Genomic DNA, 24,944 nt, shown 5'->3' on the forward strand with positions numbered 1-24,944 from the left:
TTTAGGGCAGAATGTACACGTTAGGGCATAGTAGAAGAAAGATTGGGGCCGGTTTGAGGAGCTTGAAGGAACCTAAATGTCAGGCTAAACAATACACTTTTTTCCTAGAGTAATTTGGCAGCCACTGAAGGTTGAGAAGAGGATGATCCATCCCTCTTAGATGTTCAGCTGCCAGAGCCATAGTGCATATCTTGGCTCAACACATCTGAAGGACAAAGGCCCTAGAACAGGGTGATTTTGTTGGTCTTACCTGTGGGATATTTCTGGAATCCTTTCTGTGTCACTCGATGGGGACCCACACCACTGTCAGTCCTTGCCTAGGCTGCTGTAACACAGCCTCCATGCTCCTGTCACTTCAGCCCCTGCTCACCAGTATGTCTCTGTCTGGCAGTCCAGAGAGAACTGTTCAAAGCATAACTTCTTCCCCCATCCCCACTCCCCCTCACCAAAATGATCTCCATTGTGTTTCCCATGTAGAGTGATGCCCTGAGGTGTCCCTCACTGAAGCTGACAAACTCTCCAGTGGTTTCCCTAATTCATTCTACACCATTCACACTGGCTTCTTTCTAAAGTTTCTCAAAGTTGCAAGCCTGTTTCTGCCTTAGGATTTTTGTACTTCCTGTGTCCTTTGCCTCAGACTTCTCTTACTTTCATGCCTGCCTTTCTTCAGACCGCTCCTGAATGTCACCTTCTCAGAAAAGATCTCCCCTGAACAGCCTTGGCATTATCCATCTCCTTTCTCTGCTTTGTTTTTCTTCATAGCCTGTTGAATGTGTGGATTCATAACCTGACGGAATGTGTGGATTCCTCATTTATTTGCCTTATTGCCCATATTTTCAGCCAGTACACGAGTTTCCTAATTTGGCTTGTGTTTTTTTCTTACTGTGTTTCCAGTACCAAGACCATGCTTAGCACACAGAAGGGACTCAGTAAATATTTGTTGTGTGAATGGTTGAGGTGGCAACGTTCAATCTCTTAGTTCCACTACTTCTTTGGGCCTCATACTGAACTTCCTCCATATAGAGGGGATATTCTCGCCATCCTCATAAGGACCTCTTACAATGTAAAGAGTCAGTGTGTGCCTAGCACCATGTGTTATGTGTGTGTGACAGCAGTTGTCTCATCATGCTGAGGCGTTGTTGGCTACCATCTAGTTTCTAGGATAACGTCTTGTGGAATGAGTGACCACAGTGTCACCCGGAGACTAGTGTGTCAGAAGGTGACTCAAGGGGCTCAGTTCTTCCCGAAGTGAAAGCTTTCCACTCATTCCCCTCTTAGTGGAAGCAGAGTGCAGTTGCAAGTTTTCATTTTGGAAGGAAGACAGCTCCAGTTTGTCCTTTGTGTCACCATTATCTGTAAGAAGGAAACCGTGTGACAGGTCACTACCGTGGTGACTCAGTCAGAGGAGACGCAACAAAAGCATTCCATTTGGGTTTCAGTGGGCTTTTTGGGAATGTAGCAGTCTGGTACCTTAGTTCAGGAACTATCATAGTGAGAAAAGAAAGAAAAACAAAATCTTTTTTACCTCCTGTTGTGTTTTTATGCAATTAAGTTATTGAGATACATTACCTTGCATCATTTGGAACATCTTAGAAGCTGAGTAACTGTTTACAAACCCGAACCAGGAGGATAACAGCATGTCACCAAAGAGATTGTGTTCAGTGAACCTTAATGAAGGATATTAAGTACAAAAAAAAGAGAAAAAAACCCGAATTTAGGCCAGGTGTGGCGGCTTATGCCTGTAATCCCAGCACTTCGGGAGGCTGAGGTGGGCAGATCACTTGATGTCCGGAGTTCAAGTCTAGCCTGGCCAATATGGTGAAATCTCGTCTCTACTAAAAACACAAAAATTAGCCAGGCGTGGTGGCAGGCGCCAGTAATCCCAGCTACTCGGGAGGCTGAGGCAGGAGAATTGCTTGAACGCAGGAGACGGAGATTGTGGTGAGCCAAGATCATGCCACTGCACTCCAGCCTGGGCGACAGAGGGAGACTCCGTCAAAAAAAAAAAAAAAAAAAAAAAAAATCCCTGAATTTAAATGTGAGGTGTTGGGTCTTTGAAAGTATTTCTTCTAGCGTGATTGAAGTAAGCAGCTCCTGAGAAATGTTTTTAAAAACAACATCTCGGAGTGGGTGGCAGATTACAGATCATTTCCTTTGACTTGAGTGCCCTCAGATAACAGCCAACTCAGCTACCTGTTCTCATGGAGAAAAAGAAACCACATCATCCTGTGGCTCAGGGGGACCACAATACGTTTAATAGGGCCTTGCCCTCTTCGCATTAGACTTGTGATTTGAGTTGTTTGTGGGGGTAGAAGTTGCTCTTGGGCCTCCCCTTCCCTGTGCTGTGGCTCTCTGGTCCCTCACTGACCAGTTGGGAGCCTCCTGCCCCAGATGATGGTTCAGCTGGTCACAGCAGAGGCAAGCCCCTGAATCTGGCCAGGCACCCAGATGCTGTCCTGATTCTTGTGTGTTTGGGTTTTTAGTTTCTTTGGTGCGGAAGGGGTGGTCCCTTCCGATTCTTCTTTTCCTGAATACCGAGCCTCATACAGTGTAAGTCATTTGCCAGTCTTACACCTTGTAGATATTGAAACTTAGATTTGAATCCAGTTCTTCAAACCTCAAATTCCATTTTCCTTCTTGCTGATTCTCCTTGATTAAATAACATATGAGGCATTCATCTAATCATGTCTAGTGTTGTTCATCTACCCATTGGGTCAGCATTTTTGTATTTATCCTGGACCTCTGTTCTCAGCCCCAGGTGAATCAGTGTATGTACCTTTTGCCTTCTTTTGTTGGTCTTTGTGCTGCGCTCTTTCTGATTTTTTGCTGAGTTCTGGTGTTTCTTTTCCTGAGCTCATACCTGGCCTTTGGTGAGGCCCTGCAGTGGATCAGAATCCTTATAAACAAGGAAACAGGCATATGGAAGGTAGCGAGCAGGGAATATCTGTACCTGGCTGGCTCAGTTGATTAACATGCTGGAGGAAAAGGTCTTGAGGGTTAAGATACTGGTCAGAATTATCTGGAGCCCTGCTAGGGAGCTGTGTGGGCACCCTAGGTCCTGAGGCTTTGCCTGTTCACTGCTTTACTGCAAGTTGCAAGGCTGGCCCTCCTTCCTGTTATGGGGCTTGCTGAAGAATCAGAGCCTCCTCAAGCACCCTGGTTCCATAGCTCATACGTACCCCAAGAGAGGTTTAGTTCATTTCAGCACTGCCCAGCTTCAAGGAAACAAAGGGGCTCTCCTAGGTAGGTGTTTGTGTTAGTCCGTTCTCACACTGCTATAAAAATACCGGAAACTCCATAGTTTATTTAGAAAACAGGTTTAATTGGCTCACGGTTCCACAGGCTATACAGGTAGCATGGCTGGGGAGGCCTTAGGAAACTGTAAAATATGGTAGAAGGGGAAGCAGGCATCTTACATGGCTGGAGCAGGAGGAGGAGAGAAGGGGGACGTGCTACACACTTTTAAACAACCAGATCTCATGAGAACTCACTCAGAATCACAAGAACAGCAAGGTGGAAATCTGCCCCCATGATCCAGTCACCTCCCACCAGGCCCCTCTTCCAACATGAGGGATTACAATTCGACATGAGATATCGTCAGGGACACAAACCCAAATCGTATCAGTGTTTAATGTTCTACATTGAACAGACTTTTCTGCTTGGTTTTTAAATACCATTTCAAAATTACTTATACAATAAATAAAAGTCCTGGTTTTATTTCATCTTTACCAGAAATCTGATCTTGTAGGTCAGTCTGAGGTTTGGTGATGAAGATGCTGACTTTAAGGACTATTTTTCTGGGCCTCATGAAATTATTTTTCTTTGTCACTTGCCCCTTGATTAACTCTGCTTGATACAGGCATGATCTGGACTTGTCTGAGAAGATCTGGCCCCAGAATCCCTGGGAAGCTGGCCCTATACCTGCCTTTGAGATTCCCTGGGGTCACCCTGGAATTAAGAATGACTGCTCACGTACGTGACAAGTTCATGAGTGACCTCAAAGGTTGCCTTTATGGCCCAGGCCATCTCAAGAGACCTCTGTCTGGGCCCTTCCTTGTCTACAACAAAACAAAAATAGTTTAGTCCCTGCCTTTAATCTGTGTTTGTTAATCAGCAGTCATCTACCCCTTGAGATCTGTGTGTGCTCAGCCCAGGCAGTGGGAACTGTAGGGAACAATGTGGGTGTGAGGTGTGGGTGCCAGGGACCCTGATGTCTTGTGGCGTCCAAGGAACTGTGTGTCACTGGTAGTGATTGGCCCCCACAGCAGTGTTCTTTCTACCTTCATGTTCCTTGTAATAATGCATCAGCAAGCTCGATCCGGACCGTGAAGGGATGGACTGACACCATGAAGAGCCGCCACAAAGCAGCAGACAGGGAGAGAGCAAGGCTGGCTTGTTCTAGGGCTGACCTGGACCTGAAGGAACTGGGGATAAGAAGAGAAAGGGCAAGGCAGTGCCCTTGGCATCCTGTGGGCAGCCCAGTTTGCTGTTTCGTGGAGAATTTTCCAGAGGTGGAGAACAAGCAGTTTTAGTTCTGTCAAGTTGAATTTACAGTGTCCCAGGCCTGAGTGATCATTCCACCACTCTTTAGGAAAGGAGACTGACCCTGGCAAACACTGTGCTCACGCATGGAAACCAGTTATCCTAATCACTAACTGTCCTGCTGTTTGCTCATGCCAGCAAAAACCCGGGCGGCTGACTTGTTGGTGAATCCCCTGGATCCACGGAATGCAGATAAAATTAGAGTAAAAATTGCTGACCTGGGAAATGCTTGTTGGGTGGTAAGTAGAGTTTTCTTTCTAAAACACTTTGGTCTTGATTCTGTGTGCGAAGACACTTTTTGAATGTCTGTGTTGCTCTGTGGTAATGCAGCCTGTTCCCTTCCAGCATAAACACTTCACGGAAGACATCCAGACGCGTCAGTACCGCTCCATAGAGGTTTTAATAGGAGCGGGGTACAGCACCCCTGCGGACATCTGGAGCACAGCATGTATGGTAAGGACGGCTCTGCCCTTTGCTGCCGTGGGAATTGGCTCGTTCCTCTCATACTCTGGATGGGGCTGAGTCTCTCTGAGGCGTGTGACCTCAGTTTTTCTGACTGTAAGGGTCATCCGCCGTGGGCTGGGTGAGGGGAAGTTTACTGCCGCGGGCATCTTAAGAAGTGGAAGGATCCTCCTCAGGCGGGCCCTGGTTGTTTGGTGTGATTGTGGGCTTGTGAGAGAGAGATGGTCTCTTCTTAAGGCCCTGCACAGCCCGCAGCCCCATGAATCAGACTCAGTTGTGGTGACACAGTGACTTCACTTATAGTCCCTGAAAATTTGCAGGGTATAGGGAACTTTTCCCTTCACTCATGCTGTGGAGAAAGATGAGGTGGCATCTCCCAGGGGAAGACTGCCTGAGGCAGGCAGGTGGGAGCCCCTCCATGTAGCCTCTGCCTGGTCAACCAGACATGCAGGGTTCCTCACCTCTTCCAGACTGGAAGGGATTTCCCCAGATGCCAATGCATAATCTCTCTTCCCTTAGAAAGCAAGAGCTAGCAGATATTCTGGCTTATTCTAGGATGTCTAGCCCCTTCTGAGACAGTGGCAGCAGCGCCCACTCCCGCTGACAGAGTCTGTTCCCAGAGTGGTTGAGATGGCGGCCTCCACAGGGCGGCAGAAGCCTCTTCTTTCACCTGTCAGGCCTGTTTTTGCTGCTGGTTTTGTGCCGCACAGTTGCATCGTCTCTAAACTCCCCTGGCCCTGCCCGGCATCGTTTGTTCATTGTCCTGAACCTGTGAGTTGGTGAACACAAGGGGCTCCACGTCTGCGAGCCAGTTCCTGGTTCTCTTCCTCTACCCTGTTTCCTGGCCCATTCAGCAGCTTTTTCTCGGTGGGCTTTACTTAGGCATGCTGTGTTGGGAAAGGTGGGTTGTTTGCTGTTGAGTTTCATGTTTTTTCTATTCCAGACTGTTTTTTATCCACATTCTTCCAATATTTAAAAGAAAGGGTTGTGTGGAAGGCTTAGCATTTTTCTTCTCACTGAAAAAAAGGAATGCAGAATAAATATGTTAATTTTCTGTTATTCAGAGGTTAATTTAACAATTCTTTTGAATTTGCTGTGTTTTATCTCCTCTAATGCTCAGGTAAAAGCATTGTTTTGAGCAGTTAGTGCCAGCTGATAGGAGAAAAACAGGGTGCTTTGTGTCTTTCAGCTTTGACTCAGCATGATCTGAGTCAACACATGGCCAGATAGGTCCTGAAACACCAGGCCTTTCTATTCCCTCGTTGCTCTTATGGATAATACCAGATAATTATGTTTAAATTATTAAAGGTGTTAAACTTCTTCCGTATCAAAACCCAAGTCCCTGCCTTAGCTAGGTATAGAAGAGAACAGTTAAAAGAACCGGTGGCCAGTGATGGTCACTTTGAACTTAGAGAGTGCTGTGTGGAGAGGCATTTGGCCCTCTCTGTGTGACCCCAGCAGGCAGACTGAGACGTGGGAGTCAGTGGAACGGGAGCCGTGGAGACAGTGAGTGGGGGTCGGGGAGCAGGTGCCATTTCAGGATGTGGGGAAGGTTAAGTCACAATGGCCACCAGCAGCAGGGCTGCCCTGAATTAGGCACTAAGAACTCTTTCAACTCTGAAATGCTGTGCTTCTAATTTGGGGTATTAAGTTTGGTGATATAACCAGAAAAATAGGACACAATCACAGATGTAGTGGGATAATGGAACTGTCAGCACAATTTTATACCAGGTTATCTGTCCTGCCTTCCATTTGATGAACATTTGTCCCTCCATACAATTTCCTGTCCTGTTTACTTCTTGAAATGCTGTTGCTGTGAACAGTGGCATAATTATCAATAACAGGTTCCTAAGGAAAAGCCTTTCTGTCTCCTCACCTGTCCCCTTCCCAAGAATTAAGCATAAGCTCCCTTAGTGCTGTCAGGATGGCTTATGAGGTTTTCTTTTTCAGTTGGTTGTCATAAGGGAGTTTTTTTTTTTTTTTGGGAAAGGGACAGGCCCTCATTCACTGCCTGCCCTGCCCCCGAAAAGTCCCTGCTTTAGAGGTTTCTTTTGTTCTTCCTAGAGAACCTAGGAGCAATGAGGCAGTGTTTCTTACCTCAGCTGTTCTGTTGTAGTGTAAAAATATTGCATTTAATGTATTAAATTTGACCTCATAATACCAAGCTGTAGTAAGGTCACAGATGGTTCTTGGTGGTAAAGCCTATAGACTTTGAAGGTTTTGTTTGTTTGGAGACAAGGTCTTGCTCTGTTGCCCAAGCTGAAGTGCAGTGGCATGACTATGGTTCACGGTAGACTCCACTTCCCAAGCTCAAGTGATCCTCCCACCTCAGCCTCTGGTGTAGCTGGGACTACAGGCACATGCTACCATGCCTTGCTACCACGCCTGGCTAAGTTTTGTATTTTCTGTAGAGATGGAGTTTTGTCATGTTGTCTAGGCTGGTCTCGATCTCCTGAGCTCAAGTGATCCACCCGCCCTGGTCTCCCAAAATGCTGGGATTACAGGCATGTGCCACTGTGCCCAGCTGTCTTTGAGTTTTATAAATGGCATCAAATCTCATAGAGACTCTGTTGGGAATGAGAGCTGAGGGGTGGTAGCAAGATTCCATTGGCTATTGTCAGGGAGCATAGCTTTAGGCTCTGCAGCTGGAGAAGCACAACAGAATGAAGGATCACAGCAAGGATATGTTGGTTTTAGATCTGTTTTACTTTTCTTGAGTTTTGCTTTTTCTTGAGCTTTACACCTTCCAGGTGTAATTACATATAATCTGAAACTTCTTTGTAGCTGAAGCATTGATTTCTCTGCATTTATGTGTTAGAGTCCCGGATAGGACCTTTTATGAACTCCATGGTGAGTCCTGGTCAGTGCCATAGAAACAAGAAAAGCCATTCCAAGAAACTTCACCAGACTTCTTTGGCACTGGTCATATCAGAGAACAAATAGCTGATCTTACTTGTTCAGAATCAGGGTACTTTGGCATAGGAGAATGTTTTAGGAGAGAGGCACTTGGTCTCCCAAGAATCCAGAAACAAGTAGGTCCAGGGAAAAGCCCTTTGAGGGAATTGGGCCAAGTGGAGAAGAATCCGAAGTTCCCAGGTATTAAAAATAATAATAAAAGTTATACTCGGGCCCAGCAGGGTGGTGCATACCTGTAATCCCAGCACTTTGGGAGGCTAAGGCAGGTGGATCACTTGAGGCAAGGAGTTTGAGACCAGCCTGGCCAACATGGCAAAACCCCATCTCTACTGAAAATACACAGATTAGCTGGGCGTGGTGGCACGTGCCTGTAGTCCCAGCTACTCAGGTGGCTGAGGCAGGAGAATCGCTTGAACCCGGGAGGCGAAGGTTGTAGTGAGCCAAGATTGCACTGCTGCACTCCAGCCTGGGCAATAGAAGGTTATACTGGGAGTACCTGAGTTGAAGGCAGAGGTTTTTCATTGTAGTGTGCATTTGCCCTGCTGTACATGTTGTATTGTTAAGAGAATCTAGTCACTCTCCAAAGAACCAAAAACGGGTAGCATTACAGCCTGCATCTTCCTTCTTCCTTTAAAAAAAAAAAAAAATTGCCGGGCGCGGTGGCTCAAGCCTGTAATCCCAGCACTTTGGGAGGCCAAGACGGGCGGATCATGAGGTCAGGAGATCGACATCCTAGACACGTGAAACCCCGCTCTCTACTAAAAATACAAAAACTAGCCGGGCGACGGGCTGGCTTGCAGTCCTGTAGAAGCTACTGGAGGCTGAGGCAGGAGAATGGCATGAACCCGGAGGCAGAGCTTGTAGTGAGCTGAGATCCGCCACTGCACTCCAGCTCAAGGGTAGAGCGCAGACCTCGCCTCAAAAAATTATTTCTCACAGATCGTGGCTCACGCCTGTAATCCCAGCACGTTGGGAGGCTGAGGCAGGCAGATCACAAGGTCAGGAGATCGAGACCATCCTGGCTAACATGGTGAAACCCCATCTCTACTAAAAATACAAAAAATTAGCCAGACGTGGTGGGTGGCACCTGTAGTTCCAGCTACTCAGGAGGCTGAGGCAGGAGAACAGTGTGAACCTGGGAGGCGGAGCTTGCAGTGAGCTGAGATTGATTATGCAACTGCACTCCAGCCTGGGCGACAGAGCAAGACTCTGTCTCAAAAAAAAAAAAAAAAAAGAAAAATTATTTCATTGATTGGCTTCTATACATGTTTTCTTGGAAATATAAGGGTGCTAATCAAAATGATCATTTTTTCAAAGAATACATAGCTGACATATTTTGGCGGTAAGAAATATGTACAAAGCTGAGCACAGTGTAGTGCGCCTGTAGTCCTAGCTTCTCTAGAGGCTGAGAGAGGATCATTGGAGCCCAACAGGTTGAGTCCAGCCTGGATAACATAGTGAGGTCCCATCTCAAAAAATATGAAAGGAAAAGAAATGGATGTGACCTGATCGAAGTCATTTTGAAAATTAATTAAAAGAGTTAGCATAGGGCTCAAGGCAGGGGTTGAAAAGCAGCTTGGAACTTGATCCAAGCTTTTCAGGTCCTCATTGTCCCATTAGAGTTTTCAGATTTTTCTCTTAGCTTGTAAGATACTGAGTTGATTGTCTCCCAGGCTGGAAGGACTCTCCTGGCCATTAAGTGTGTAATCTAGTTGTTCCACTTGGATTTGGGGCCAATGGTGAGGTTTTCCTGCCCTCACCTGGGATTGGCCCAGCTGTCTTTTTTGTTTATTGAGTGGAAAGGAGAGGCCCTACATAAGGGCCTTCCTGCGTTTTCTGCTGGTGCCTTCGGGCATCCACAGTGCTGGGACCACCAGCTCACCATGCTGAGATGTGACGTGTCTGTGTCCTGCTCAGACCTATGCCAGGTTCAGGGCAGGATCCTGAGTTCATAAACTAATGCTTACCGCATGGGCAGCTGGCAGTCATCTTGTCACCATGCTTCCTTCCTTCAACTGATTCACATGCAGTCTTTTTTTTAAAAAAAAAAGGTGAAAAGATGTGATCCTGGGCTGACTGTCCCACTCTTGGTTTGTTAAAGACAGTGCTAGGAGAGGTGGCCCCTCACCCAGGCAGGTGAGTCTTCCCTTAAGGGTTCCTTCCCAGCACTGTGTGGTCATTGAAAGAAAAAGAAGGTAGGTTGATGCAGTGCCGTTGCCCCAGCATTGGCTCCTGGGGTCAGGAGTGGGGAGGGCAGTCACAGATCCACAGGCATCAGTGATTGGGCTTCTGAACACCTTTTGGGATAGCAAGATCCATTCAGAATAGAAGCAGCTATGAGAAAAACCAGAAATGGGATTTGGCTTATTCTCTTTTTTGCTTTTAAAACATACTCTTTGATCAGCAGAGCAGTAGCAGTTGTCATTTTTGTATATTGTTACCAGCTTAAACTCATGTTCTTGAGGGTTTTTTTTGTGAGCAAGGGAAATGGGAACCAATGGCCTTCCCTACATGCTGGCATGCTGAGGGACAGCCAGTGGCCACCCAGGAAGCCAGTGCTCCGTGACATCTACAAAAGGGTCTGCAAGGCCATCTGCGTCCTCTGGCCCTGGGGACAAAGAGGGTCTGTTTTGTTTCCAGGTTTTCCTTTGGTTGAATCAGAAGTGAATGAGATGATGATGAAAATAGATGATGAGATGCTGAAAATAGTCCTCGGTTACTAAAACATGAAGGTCTTTGCCTAAAGGACGCAGCAGTGTCTGCTATACAGAGGCCAAGGCTATTATAGTGGTTGAGGCAGGTGCTGGAGTCAGATGGGCTTGGTTGAGTCCTGGGTTGAACTCTCGTTCTACCGTTTATAGAGTGCATACTGTGCTTTGCCAGGCCTGCACACAGGTGCGGCTGAATCACTGACGTTTTGGTTTTGCTTCCTGCAAAATGAACAGAATACATAGCTCTTATATCTTTCCTTAGAAGAAATATAAAAATACTTCTGAAACTTCTTTGAATGTGGAAGAAAGAAGAAAATTAGTATTGAGCACTTTTGGGAGGCTATTTTGTTTGATTCAGATCTTCATAAAGTGGCGGTCTCTTCTGTAAGGAGAAAAAGCTGTTGACTTGGGGGCCAGTCTCTGAAGTGCTTAGCATGTCGTCTGTTGTATCCTAGGCATTTGAGCTGGCAACGGGAGATTATTTGTTTGAACCACATTCTGGGGAAGACTATTCCAGAGACGAAGGTGAGTATTAGTGCCTGCTGAATACCTCATTCTAGGTCTCCTGCCAGCCCTGAACTTCTGTAGAGTACTGTATTTTTGTACTGAAATAGAGCCATGTTTTTGGTTTTCAAACACCAAATTCAGATGCTTTTCCTTTGAGTTTGACGCCCCCTCAGTCTCAGTGAATGGGCAGAGCCTGCCTGGTACAGGCAGCACTCCAGTGAGCCCTCAGGGGCCTACACCAGCGGCTCTTCCTGGCCTTGCACAGGGCAGGAACCCAGCTGGCTGAGAGAGGACAGATGATACAGACCTGAAACCTCTCTGTGGTCCTTTCGACCATTGATGTGCTGCCCATTTCTCTGTCCTGTTTGGGAGCTGAGTTGAAAACCCAGGAATTCTGGCTTGAATTCCATCTGTAAACCTGACCATCTCCATGCTTATTTGCTTGCGATGCTGGGGTGCCCTGGGGTGAGCTGGCCTCAGTCACTGTTACTGCTCCTGGTGGTGCCTGAGGCCTGTCATTCCTACAAGCCTCTGCATGGATGTGCTGCAGACACTGTTGATTTGAATCTATTTCTGATTTTTTACTAATTTCAATTTTTCCCTCTTCTTTTATCCCATCCTTCCCTTTGCCCCTCCCATTCCCATATCCTTTTTTCTCTCCTCCATAGACCACATAGCCCACATCATAGAGCTGCTAGGCAGTATTCCAAGGCACTTTGCTCTATCTGGAAAATATTCTCGGGAATTCTTCAATCGCAGAGGTAGTACCTCTTCTTTTTGAAAAGCGCCACGATGCAGACAGAAACTGAAGAGCAGCTGCTGATTTTAGCATTAATGGTGACAAAGGCATTTCTCCTAAATTCAAAACGCAACCCAGCAGAATTCCTGTGCTGATAGAAAAGTTGTCAGGGAAGACCACATTTAGCCCTGTGCTGCGGTCACCCTGTTCACCAGCCCCTCTCCTGTGCCCTCCAGCTCTGGATCCTGAATCCAGCAACATGAGGAAGGCCTGTACTTTTGGTCATTCAAGTTGCGCTCTGTTTCTGTCTGCGCGGGCGGTAGTAGTGGCTGCATGCAGGGTACTGATTAAACTGTCGTGTGTTTCTGTTTTGCTGGCAATGTTTCCCAATGCAGATCACATAGCATTGATCATTGAACTGCTGGGGAAAGTCCCTCGAAAATACGCTATGTTGGGGAAATATTCCAAGGAGTTTTTCACCAGAAAAGGTAACGGTATTTATGCAACACTAATTTTCAGCATAGTCTTCTCCCAAAAGGAGAAATTGTGCATTCGTGATTGGGCAGTGGAGAAAGATCTGGAGTTTCACAGCTGGGGAGTTCTTCCGAAGAAAGCTCTCAAGAAATAAACCTGACCCATCTGATACCTGGAGTAAGAATTTTGTAAGAGAACAGCATTCCTAATAGCAGATTTTTGTTTTTGGATGTGACAGCCCTTAAAGAACTTTTAAAGTTGATGTGAGTAGGACATGGACTTTTAGAAATTTCTGAAAGTCCCAGATGTTCTGTCTCCCTCACTTAGCTAAATTTGGAGAACCACATTGATTTTTTTTTTTTTTTTTTTTGAGATGGAGTTTCACTCTTGTTGTCCAGGCTGGAGTGCAGTGGTGTGATCTCAGCTCACTGCAACCTCCACCCACCCTGGGTTCAAGCGATTCTCCTGCCTCAGCTTCCCAAGTAGCCAGGATTACAGGTGCCCACCACCATGTCCCCAGCTAAGTTTTTGTATTTTTGTTGGAGATAGGGTTTCACCATGTTGACCAGGCTGTTTTCAAACTCCTGACCTCAGGTCATTCACCCATCTTGGCATCCCAAAGTGCTGGGATTAGAGAGGTGTGAGCCACCATGCCTGGCCTCAAACTGATTTTTTATTTTCCTATGAGATAAGGAGTAGTAATCTTTACTACTCGCTTTGGTGAGGTTTGGCTAACCAGTCCTTATATTTAACTTTAAATTACCTTTTCCTGTTAAGTGTACAAGACTTGAGAACTGACTGTGCTAAAGATGGTGGTTTCCTGCTGCATTTACTCTGGGCAAATTGACTACCCCTCTCAGACTTTATAGGATCACCTGGTGAAGGCAATTTGTGAAATATACAATTAGATGTAATTATTTTCCTCATTACCTTTAAGACTTAGCACAGGTGTTGTCAGGAAAAACCATTTGTCAGACAATCAGTAATTATTTTTGGTTCTGAGAATCTGGTCTCTGAGTCTAGGCCACGTTAGCCAGGTACAGGGTTCCCCTCCCCACATGGAGACTCGCAAGCACAGGCCCAAGTGGAGTCAAGGGCAGGAAAATGGCTTTGCTGTTAAGCTGTGTTTAGTAATGGAGCTGGGGCTTACCTGCTGTGAGAATGGCACATCAGGTAGTCTGTGAACTTAAGTTTCCTCATCTGTCAATAGGGGTTCTTTCGGGTTGGCTGTTACAAGAAAGTATAAGAGGGTGCCTTTACAGCACTGGGCACAACTGGAGCTGTTATTATTGCTAAAGCAAAGCTATAAACAGGAAAACACTGGAAGCTTATGAACTTCTATACAGCAGTATTACTGAGAAAACAGGCTGAGTTTCCCTGGGAAACTTAGAGAAAATGTTATTTGAAAATAATTGGGCTGGGCATGGTGGCTTATGCTGAGGCTGAGGTGGGTGGATCGCTTGAGGTCACAAGTTCGAGACCAGCCCCGCCAACATGGCAAAACCCCTTCTCTACTAAAACATAAAAATTAGCTGGGCGTGGTAGCGGGTGCCTGTAATCCCAGCTACTGGGGAGGCTGAGGCAGGAGAATTGCTTGAACCTGGGAGGCAGAGGTTGCAATGAGCCGGGATCACGCCACTGCACTCCAGCCTGGGTGACAGAGCAAGACTCTGTCTCAGAAAAGAAAACAAGGAAAAAGCTGTGAATTATTGTGGCTTGGGATTCAGTATGGCTTGGGGAATTGTGTTTTTATTGAAGGCAGGCCCCTCCCACATTTCAGAATGTTTCCAGAGCTGGTGGGGGAGATGGCCTGGTCCCTGGGGCGCCGTGGCTGGTAGGTGACTTGCTGTGAGCCCCCAGCTGTGGGTCAGATTGGAGTTGGGCCTGGCCTGTTACGGAAAGAGTGAACATGATTGACTTGTGATGCTCTAGAGGGGAGGAGAGACCTGAGAGACATGGGGCACAGCATCTGCTTGGGCACCATGGTTTGATGAGCCTCATTTTCCACTGGGGTCATCTGGTACAGTGAGGACCAATAGCAAAGTCACTCAGGAATTATTCCTTTAATTGGAACCTTTCCTTATCAACAAAGACCCACTTAGAGTGACCTGCCTCTGTATTTGTCTTTTTTTTTTTTTTGAGATGGAGTCTCACTCTGTTGCCCGGACTGGCACAGTCTTGGCTCACTGCAACCTCCGCCTCCCGGCTTCAAGTAATTCTCCTGCCTCAACTTCCCGAGTAGCCAGGATTACAGGCACCTGCCACCACGCCCAGCTAATTTTTGTATTTTTAGTAGAGACAGGTTTTCACCATGTTGGCCAGGATGGTCTCAAACTCCTGACCTAACGTGATCCACCCACCTCAGCCTCCCAGTTGCTGGGATTACAGGTGTGAGCCACTGCGCCTGGCCGTGCATTTAGTTGTCGTTGTTAATTGTCTGTCTGTTGGGGGGGATCGAGGACTCCATACTGTGCACAGTGGGAAGGAAGGAAAGAGGGACAGAAAGAGAGGCCTTGAATGATGAGCAAGCGAAGTCACTGAGTTGTTGGAAGGAGGGGCCTGTAAGCGGCCTGCAGGCATGGAGCTGGCGCAGGCATCTGCTCTTGGCCTGTCACTCCTGTGATGGTTCCTTTCGTGTCAGGGAGAGTGGCCTGCATGTGGCCATAAATGGCTGGCAAGCAGCTTCCCCGTGGGGCTTTCTGTCAGCAGCCTTGCTCCCTGAGACAGCTTGTGGATGTGTAGCTCTAGGTTACCGCCATCATCACCACATATACTTAGGACTTGTGTGATCAAGTTCTTTTTGAGCAGCTTATTTGAAGGTAACCTGCAGAGTTAAAATGCATTTGGCATCTTTCTTAATGAGAGATCAAAAATATTTTGACTTGGTGTTACTGTGGTACCTACAGTTCTTTTTTCCTTTTTTTGGATGTAAGAGAGGGTTTGTGACTAGGTGAGAAATCCCCTGAAATGACTGAGAATTGGGACTTCAGTTCTTTCCTGATTATAATTTCTAATGGCAGTAGAGATCAGAAGGGATTTAGGGTTTTTACAGAAGTCACAGGATAACATTGTGAGGAATGATGGCCCGTCATGGAAATAGATTTCATCGTGTCTCTTAGGATGAGGGGAATGGCTTGCTGCCTGAAAGATGTGTTTTGGCATGTTCCCCTAAGTAGTATGTGAATGTACATTTTGAAAATAATGGAATCTTAAAAGTAGCCACTGAAATTTTTTTCCTGAAATACCTAAAATACTTTGTGCTAGAACTGATAAAGAACAAAATTTAAAACAGGTGTTGATATGCCTGTCACCTTTGAAAGCAGTTACCGATGGAGAGTGCCTTCCCAGGACGTTTTCCCACCCTGTCTCCTCCAGGTCAGAAGCAGATTTTCATGCCTGCCACGCGGCCAGAGAAGAGCGGGGTCTGTGTGTTAAAGTTGAGCATGAAATGCAGCTCATCTGTCTCTTCTTCTTGTGTATAATTCAAGAAGCCATGATCATTACTAGTTTGAATCATTCTTTGGCCAGAAAGTTAAAAATTGAGCTATATTTTTGGTCAGGGAATGTAATTACAGCTCTCACCCTCTTAAAGATAATTTGCTGGACATGAGCCACCAAAAAGCATTAAGAAACTAGTGTGTTGAGAGGCCAATAGAAATCAGCATGTCCATGAATTTTTTTCCCTGTCCTGTCTTCAAGAAGTGGGTGGTCCCCAGAAGCATTTCAGCCCTCAGATCATGATAGGAAAAACAGTGCAGCCAGGAGCAGACCTCACTGGGCTGGTCACCAGGAATTTTTCTGACCATTCAGCAGGCGCATTTTAGTAAAAATTGCTGCGTTGATAATGGGATCATCAAAGGAGACAGTTTACTTAAACAAACAAAAACTGGTCTCTAGATGAGAGCATCAAGTGTGTTGGGATAAAAGAGAGTGATTATGTGTGCATGTGTGTGCGCCTGCGTGTGTGCGTGTGTGTGTCAGACTACAGACCTTAAATACAATTGAAAATTTCAAAAGCAAGAAGCTTCTGTGCAGCAGCATAAAATCCACATTTCCCCGAGTCAGGGACAACATCAAGAGAAAGGGGAGAACTGAGGGCTAAAACCCAGGAGCTGAGTTTTAAAAAGAGATACCTTATTCTGTATTTTTAATATTTAGTGTCTGAGTTGAACTTGTCACAGTGTTTTAAAATTATCTCCTGAATACCTAAAAAGCAACAGATTCTTTTGATGCTGTAAAGAGCAATGAACGCTCTTTCGTGGGCATTTGACAACCTCACGGGCTGGGCGTTGCCACTGCCACTCCTCCTGTTTATCCCTCCAGAAGGTGATGGGCGTTTGGTTCCCCCCACTTTTTGGCTATTATGAATGATGCCACTATGATCATTAATGTACAGGTTTGTGTAGCAGATGTTTCCATTTCTCTTGAATACATGTGTGAAACTTTAAGTATAAATGTTTAAATTTTGATGAAGGCCAATTTATATACATTTTACAATTTGTGCTTATGATGTCACATCTAATCATTGCCTACTTCAAGGTCATGAAGATTTACTTTTCTAGGAACTGCTTAGTTTTAGCTCTGAGGCATATGATCTGTTTTGAGTTGATTTTGTATGGGATGTGAAGTAAGGCTTATACACATTGTAAACTCCAGTATTTACCCACATGTGGTTGTCTACTTGTATAAGAATTCATTCAAATCTCTTGATTGTCTCTTACTTTGTATTGGTATTTCTTGGTAGGTTTACTTTCTACGTGCATCAAATTGATGCTCATCAGTTTTGTATCATGGTTTGCTTTGTAATTACCACTGTTCATGTACATATAGTCTAGGATTTGCCTTTAGAGTCTTCCCACATGTAGTGTGGAACCTCGTGGGCTGCTTTATTTAATTCTGGAATATGACAATTTCATGGATAAAATAATATATTTTCTTTCACAAACCACTTTAAGATTCAAGAGAAGTATAATAGAACTTCCCTGTTTCCTTAGACGGACTCTGCAAGTCCAGGACTGGCCAGTACAGCTGCTGTCACAAAGCCTTTGCTCTGCAGGCGGAGCCTTCCTCAGAGCCTGCTTCCTGCTGGCTTTCCTTGGCTCTGTCAGGCTGTTTGTCAGAGCACATTCAGAAGCCTGAGGGGCTCCTGGGGAACAGCACAGTTGGCCGCCAGGCTCATGTTTGCCTATGTGTGTGTGTGAGTTGATACTGAGATCGACAGCTGATAGTCACAGGAAGGGTGAAGTGATATTCCACATTCTTTAAGGAGGACAGGCTAGAAATGGAACTTTAAAAAAAATTAAAATTGTCACAGTTGTCTTGTTATTTGCAAAACTTGTTTCAGTGAAACACATCTTCATATATTTTCTTTTCTTTTCTTTTCTTTTCTTTTTTTTTTTTTTTTTTTTTGAGACAGAGTTTCACTCTGTTGCCTAGGCTGGAGTGCAGTGGTGCAATCTCAGCTCATTGCAACCTCTGCCTCCTGGGTTCAAACAATTCTTGTGCCTTAGCTTCCCCAGTAGCTGGGATTACAGGCGTGCACCACCACGCCTGGCTAATTTTTGTATTTATTAGAGATCGGGTTTCACCATGTTGGCCAGGTTGGTCTCGAACTCCTGACCTCAGGTGATCTTCCTGCCTTGGCCTCCCAAAGTGCTAGCATTACAGTCATGAGCCACCACGCCTGGCCGATAACATTTCTTTAACTTGTTAGGGTGCTACTTTTATAATAAAAGCAAATGGTGAAAATGTGCTTTTAAAATGTGCTTTCCCCTCTTATTCTTAATTATCATTCTGAGTGATGGAGGTGTCTCCATTTCTTGGGCATCGTCTGCAGGGCTGGAGCTGGCTCATGGACTCGAGGCCCCCACTCACCCAGTGAGGCCACTCTTGTTGTGTCGGCTGGCAGCAGGTACAGAGCTGGGGGCTAGGGCTTTGTGTTTGAGTAACCTTATCAGGGACTTCCAGGGCAAGGTTACTTCTTATATTGAGCTTAAGGGTTTGTACACATAATCATTGTAGCATCCAGATGAATTGATTTCCTTTGCAGTATAAAGTTTTTCCACAAAAAAAGTTCACACTTTTTTTTTTTAGAGGCGGTTCAGTGTTTTGTTATATTGCAGTGCTGCTGTGTGCTCAGGACCATAGGTGTTTAGGACTGTCCTGCATATACTGTTGTTTATAGACTGCTTCTTTGCACATACAGTCTTTATCTTGTCAAAAGTAGATATTTTATGCTGCTCCTTGCAAATATTTTTACCAGTTTACAGTATGCCTAGTTATGGATGAATAGTTTCTCATGGCCGTTCAGTGTTATATTGTTTTGCTCACTGTTACTGTGCAGCTGTTAAGCATTTATAGTGGTAAACCTTTTCTTTTCATGGAGGATTGTACTTAAAAGATGCCTTGTTGATGGATCTTAGTTTAACACCTGGCCTCTCAGAAATAGGTTCCTTTACTATTCTCAGCAGACAGTGCTTCTCTGTATTTGCCTTTATTTGCAAACCTGGAGAGTATTTATTCTGAGATAGAATAGATTAATGTCATAAAAGTTCGCTGTCCTTCCCCGAGAACTTGGTTTAGTCATGTGCGCGCTTTCTTAGTTTGCTTCACTGTTGCTGTGGTGAGATCAACAGTCTAAATCAATATAGTCATATTACAGAAAATGTGGAAATTGAAATTACCTACTAACAAAAGCTGGTGTTTTTATTCACTTGATTTCCATCTTAATGAGTGTTTTAATAATCTTGTGATTATCTGTAGGACATAGTTTGGCTGTTCCTTTACTGCCTAATGTTGTACCATGATCTTCTCCCATGTTGTTAAGTAATACTAAATACTATTAAGTGAATCTACCTTGGTTTTCTTGTAACCACCATTTTACTATTATTGGCTCTTTGTAATTTTGCAAGTACATGTAATTTTGTGCCAGCATATATTAGGCATGAATTTGGGGTGGTGCAACCAGGGTTTATCTCCTTGGGCTGGATTCCTAGAGCCGGAATTTTGGGCTTAGAGGGATAAACCTGCAGTCTCTGCTCAGACTTTGTTTTTATGGAGACTGTTTCCTTCAACAGGAGATCCCTTCCTGCCTCTAATATTGCAGGTTCATTTCTTCATCAACACAGACCTGATGTCTGGATGTGATGCTTAACTCTATCTCCAGTCCTCATATTGGAAACAGAAGCTTATTTTACATCCCAGCCCCTTTAGCAAGCAGTCCTCTTAAGAGATTCTTTACGCAGAACCCTGTGCAGAGCATGATTGCAGCTCTGTAGACATACTAGTGTGTAAGAACACGCTTCACAATAGACACAAAAGAGCCGTTGTGGGTAGGGTTGTAGGCTACTTCCCCTTTTGTTCTTACAATTTTCTGTAATGTTCTTTTCTTTTCATTATGTTTTTAAAGGGGAGGGCTTTTCTAAATTGACTTGAATGGGTGAAACAGAACAAGCCTCCTGAGAACACCTTTGTGAGCAGAGCACTGATTATCTATTGATACATCTCATGAAAAAAATTTGTTTAAATTATAGCAATTGAAAGTCAGCCCTTGTATGAAGTGTGCCATGCAGGTGCTTGAATGCCTCCCCCTCCCCCCCGAGACCTGGCTGCTCTGGGGTGTGGGCACAGGGGAGTGCTTCCTCTGCAGAAGCTGCTCAGGGTACACTGAGGGGCTCCTAAGGAGGCCTATGGGCAGGGGTGGGGTGTCTTGTGAAAACTTCAAACAGGCAGAGAAAATGAGTTATTTACAGTGAAATTATCTGGAGCTTTTGACAGTTTATTGCCTTTTTGAACAGGGTTATGGGGAGACAGGGTTTCGCTTGCCCCTCTTCCAGGCTGGAGTGCAGTGGCATGACCTTGACTCACTGCAGCCTTGGCCTCCTGGACTCCAGCAATGCTCCTGCCTCAGCCTCCTGAGTAGCTGGGATGTACCAACGCCCCCAGCTACTTTTTTTCTTTTTTCTTTTTTTTTTTAAGTGGAGACAGGGTCTGGTCTGTGTTACCCAGGCTGGTCTGAAACTCATGGGCTCAAGGGATCCTCCTGCCTCAGCCTCCCAGACGGCTAGGATTACAGGTGTGAGCCACCGACTCCAGCCCTTTTTTGCAGTTTTGACTTAAAAATAACCTTTTTTTCTCTCATGAAATGACCATTACAGCTCGTAGGCCATTTACTAGCTTGTTCGTCATTCTGTTATGTCAACCAAAAGCTGCCTGTAACCCACACTTTTCATACTGCAGCTAGTACAGTTTGTGAAATATAACTTCAAGATTTACAAATTAATGTCCTAGGATCTTAGATTTTACAACAAATGCATAGACATGAATGGTGTTTGATTTGGGTTGGCCTCAAGTTTGCAAATTTTATGAAAGATCCCAGGTTGAAATGAGAGTGGCTTGCTTCAGCCTTTGGAAAAGAAAACACTCTGGGCAAAGTGAGCCCACTCCACTTACTTAAAGAAACTTAGAACTAATGTGAATGAACTATTAATTAACCTCTATTTACATCCACCAGGCTTACTTGAAATATGCCTTGGTCATATGTGCATGTAATGATTACTGCCTAGCGGGGAAAAGCTGGTGTCCTTTGTTGTTGCCGTGTAAGTGTTGAGCAGGTGGTTGTCCGCTTCATTGAAAAGAGCCTGACTGGACCAACAATGGGGAATGCAGATTTGGAGCTTTCTTGACATTGGCCTGTTTTTCCCCCATAGGAGAACTGCGACACATCACCAAGCTGAAGCCCTGGAGCCTCTTTGATGTACTTGTGGAAAAGTATGGCTGGCCCCATGAAGATGCTGCACAGTTTACAGATTTCCTGATCCCGATGTTAGAAATGGTTCCAGAAAAACGAGCCTCAGCTGGCGAATGCCTTCGGCATCCTTGGTTGAATTCTTAGCAAATTCTACCAATATTGCATTCTGAGCTAGCAAATGTTCCCAGTACATTGGACCTAAACGGTGACTCTCATTCTTTAACAGGATTACAAGTGAGCTGGCTTCATCCTCAGACCTTTATTTTGCTTTGAGGTACTGTTGTTTGACATTTTGCTTTTTGTGCACTGTGATCCTGGGGAAGGGTAGTCTTTCGTCTTCAGCTAAGTAGTTTACTGACCATTTTCTTCTGGAAACAATAACATGTCTCTAAGCATTGTTTCTTGTGTTGTGTGACATTCAAATGTCCTTTTTTTGAATGAAAAATACTTTCCCTTTGTGTTTTGGCAGGTTTTGTAACTATTTATGAAGAAATATTTTAGCTGAGTACTATATAATTTACAATCTTAAGAAATTATCAAGTTGGAACCAAGAAATAGCAAGGAAATGTACAATTTTATCTTCTGGCAAAGGGACATCATTCCTGTATTATAGTGTATGTAAATGCACCCTGTAAATGTTACTTTCCATTAAATATGGGAGGGGGACTCAAATTTCAGAAAAGCTACCAAGTCTTGAGTGCTTTGTAGCCTGTGTTGCATGTAGCAGACTTTAACTGCTCCAAGGAGTTGTGCAAACTTTTCATTCCATAACAGTCTTTTCACATTGGATTTTAAACAAAGTGGCTCTGGGTTGTAAGATGTCATTCTCTATATGGCACTTTAAAGGAAGAAAATATATGCTTCTCATTCTAAAATATGCATTATAATTTAGCAGTCCCATTTGTATTTTTGCATATTTTTAAAAGTACTTTTAAAGAAGAGCAATTTCCCTTTAAAAATGTGATGGCTCAGTACCATGTCATGTTGCCTCCTCTGGGCGCTGTAAGTTAAGCTCTACATAGATTAAATTGGAAAAGAGAAACATGTTCATTGTGTGGAATGAAAAAATACGTGTATTTTTTGAAAAGCATGATCATGCTTGTCTAGAACACAAGGTGTGGTATATACAATTTGCAGTGCAGTGGGCAGAATACTCCTCACAGCTCAAAGGTAACAGTGATCACATTCATTCCATAGGTAGCTTTACGTGTGGCTACAACAAATTTTACTAGCTTTTTCATTGTCTTTCCATAAAATGAAGTTGAGAAAATGATTTTCCCTTTGCAGGTTGCACACAGTTTTGTTTATGCATTTCCTTAAAATTAATTGTAGACTCCAGGACACAAACCATAGTAGGCAATACAATTTTAGAATGTAATATATAGAGGTATATTTAGCCTCTTTTAGACGTCAGTGGATTGAATGTCTTTTTATTTTAAATTTTACATTCATTAAGGTGCCTCGTTTTTGACTTTGTCCATTAACATTTATCCATATGCCTTTGCAATAACTAGATTGTGAAAAGCTAACAAGTGTTGTAACAATAATCCATTGTTTGAGGTGCTTGCAGTTGTCTTAAAAATTAAAGTGTTTCGGTTTTTTTTTTTCCAGACATTGCCTTGGTCATTGCCCTATAAATGATAGAATCAGTGAACATTTGCTATCAGAGTAGTGTCACTAAAACTAAATACCAGCATTCCTGTTGCAGCAGATGTAGTTGTAAAATGTGCATTAAGGCTTATTATAAGGAAATCATTTATTATTTTTTAAGGGCAGAAGGGATTTAGGAGAAAAGCTATAGTATAGATTGATTCTCTAGAATTTCAGTGATCTCTTTTCATCCATGGTTCATCAAAAACATACTGACTGCATTTGTTTGATCATTGCAAACTTAAAACAGCATTTGCTGTTAGGAAACAAGACACATAACCCTCTTAGGAATTACCATTACATCTCATACCACAGTGAGGCAGAATGGATCATTCATTCATTTCTTTATGAAATGTGCATGCTAAGTTTTTCTAATGAGGCTGTAGGTTTCCATGTAAATTCTGTGATAGATAGTGGCTGTAGACTGGTGATACTATCCATGATTTCTGTAAGAAACATCCTTACAAGAACCATAGAGCACAATTTATTTCTTCCCTAAGGGTAAAAGGATTTTTATCAGGGTGATAGTATACTTGAATGAAATTTGTCTAATGCAGTTTTTGCTCATGTTGGAAAATAAACCAGATTATAAATTTTTACAGGTGTGTCCCTTATGATACAACAGCCTAGAACAGTTGTTCTAGAAGGAATATACATTTGTATTAGGCATAATACGGTTTTTTCAGATTCTTAGCGGCTTGTTGATAAAGAATGCACAAAAACTAAATGAGAACCACTGGTTATGCTAAACATTCTAACTAGTTCTCTAACTTTAGTTGAATGTCCTGTCTTTTCCTCTCTGTAGTCCATGTGAAATCTTCATGGAAAATGACAAGCAGTGGATCACATATATGTTTATAGCAGATACAGGAGCTGGCTATCTGGAAATTGGCAGACAGAACTGCCCAAAGGCAGAGAAAAGGTGGATATAAGATCTGCAAAAAGTCATAAACTTTTTAGGTGAAAACTGATTTACTGACTTGCTTCTTCCCATACCTGGACCACACATAACTAGTTACCAGGATAAAGTAAGGAAACTTTACACTGGAGTAGAGAACTTCAGTTTCTATCCGTAGTTCAGATTATTTCCTAAATTCTCCTTTTTTCTCCCCCTTTTAAATAAGTTGAATGAAATTTTGGTGGAAGACCATATTTGAGAATATATACTTCATCAAGGAATCAAATAAGATTCTGCAGTTCACACAAAAGCTTCTGTATGCATATTTCTGTAGTAGGCACATTTCAAGCCAGTGAAGAATTTAAACTGCTTAGAAGGACAGACTTTTTAAGAATAATATTTATATTTCACACACTAGTTACCTTTATTCTGTTTGAAACTATCAGGATAGATGATGTAAAACTGTTTCTTCTCAAATGTTTCTTTACTATAAATACCATACATAGAATTTTGTTGGACAAATCGAGGATGGCAAACTTGGCGCCTATATTCTTCTAAAATTTCAAGCTGATTAGGATTGAGCCCTAAATGAGCTGTGTTAATGTACCATTGTTAGCTAATTTTCAAAAGGAAGTAGAAATTCAAAGTGTGAAAACATGACTGAAGGAGGTCACTCAGTCATTTTAGTGTTTACTTTCTCTGATGCACAGAATTTGTATCCTGTGCCAAATTATGTCAGGTAATTAGATGATGGAAAATGTGTTGATAAACAGTATCATTATTATTGGATGTACTTACTGAATCCTCCTCAGAGGTAGAAGACAAAGGCTGGAAAATTTTAATTTTTCCAAGATTATAACTAGTATTTTATGTTTTAGCAATAAAAACGTTCACTTAAGAGGCCATTTTCATTTCACTGAGAGATCTAGGAATAATGCCTTTTTTCTTTAGTTTTGTACACCCAAGACAAGTTTTCCTGTTTTGGGCAAACTACCATATTTTCAAACAGTTGTTGCACACTGTATTCAAGAACTACTGTAATGCATTAGTGGTCTGGATTCATTTTGTATGATGCCACATCCTTAATTGACCCAGCACGATCATTTCAGTAGTTTCCCGTGGCTCCTGCAAAAATGCAAACAGAAGTCACCGCAGGAACAACCCCTTGCTGCCTCCTGTTGCTGAGGTAGTAGTTGCTGAAGAAAATTGAAGGCTCCTTACAAACTATATCTGAAAACTAGAACTTCTACAGAAACACACAGACCCCGATCTTAGAAGTTGTACAGGACAATTTGG

General features: G+C 43.7%; 1 protein-coding gene across 18 annotated transcripts in view; it reads left to right on the forward strand.

The window, feature by feature from the left end:
- The window catches only part of SRPK2 (SRSF protein kinase 2), a 299,124-nt gene extending 275,599 nt beyond the window's left edge, over positions 1-23,525 (forward strand). For 6 of the 18 annotated variants that reach the window (XM_017957047.3, XM_017957045.3, XM_017957048.3 and 3 more), the window contains 6 exons: positions 4,681-4,781; positions 4,888-4,995; positions 11,087-11,156; positions 11,807-11,899; positions 12,273-12,365; positions 21,060-21,244. In XM_017957047.3, the coding sequence (XP_017812536.1) occupies positions 4,681-4,781; positions 4,888-4,995; positions 11,087-11,156; positions 11,807-11,899; positions 12,273-12,365; positions 21,060-21,244 (650 nt within the window). Of the gene's footprint in view, positions 1-4,680; positions 4,782-4,887; positions 4,996-11,086; positions 11,157-11,806; positions 11,900-12,272; positions 12,366-20,863; positions 20,949-21,059 lie in introns of all 18 variants that reach the window. The other 12 variants (XM_017957043.2, XM_021936145.1, XM_003896443.3 and 9 more) reach the window with 8 other exon arrangements.
- The last annotated feature ends 1,419 nt before the right edge of the window (positions 23,526-24,944 follow it).

Source organism: Papio anubis, chromosome 4 (assembly GCF_008728515.1).
Source record: "Papio anubis isolate 15944 chromosome 4, Panubis1.0, whole genome shotgun sequence".
Classification (NCBI taxonomy): domain Eukaryota; kingdom Metazoa; phylum Chordata; class Mammalia; order Primates; family Cercopithecidae; genus Papio; species Papio anubis.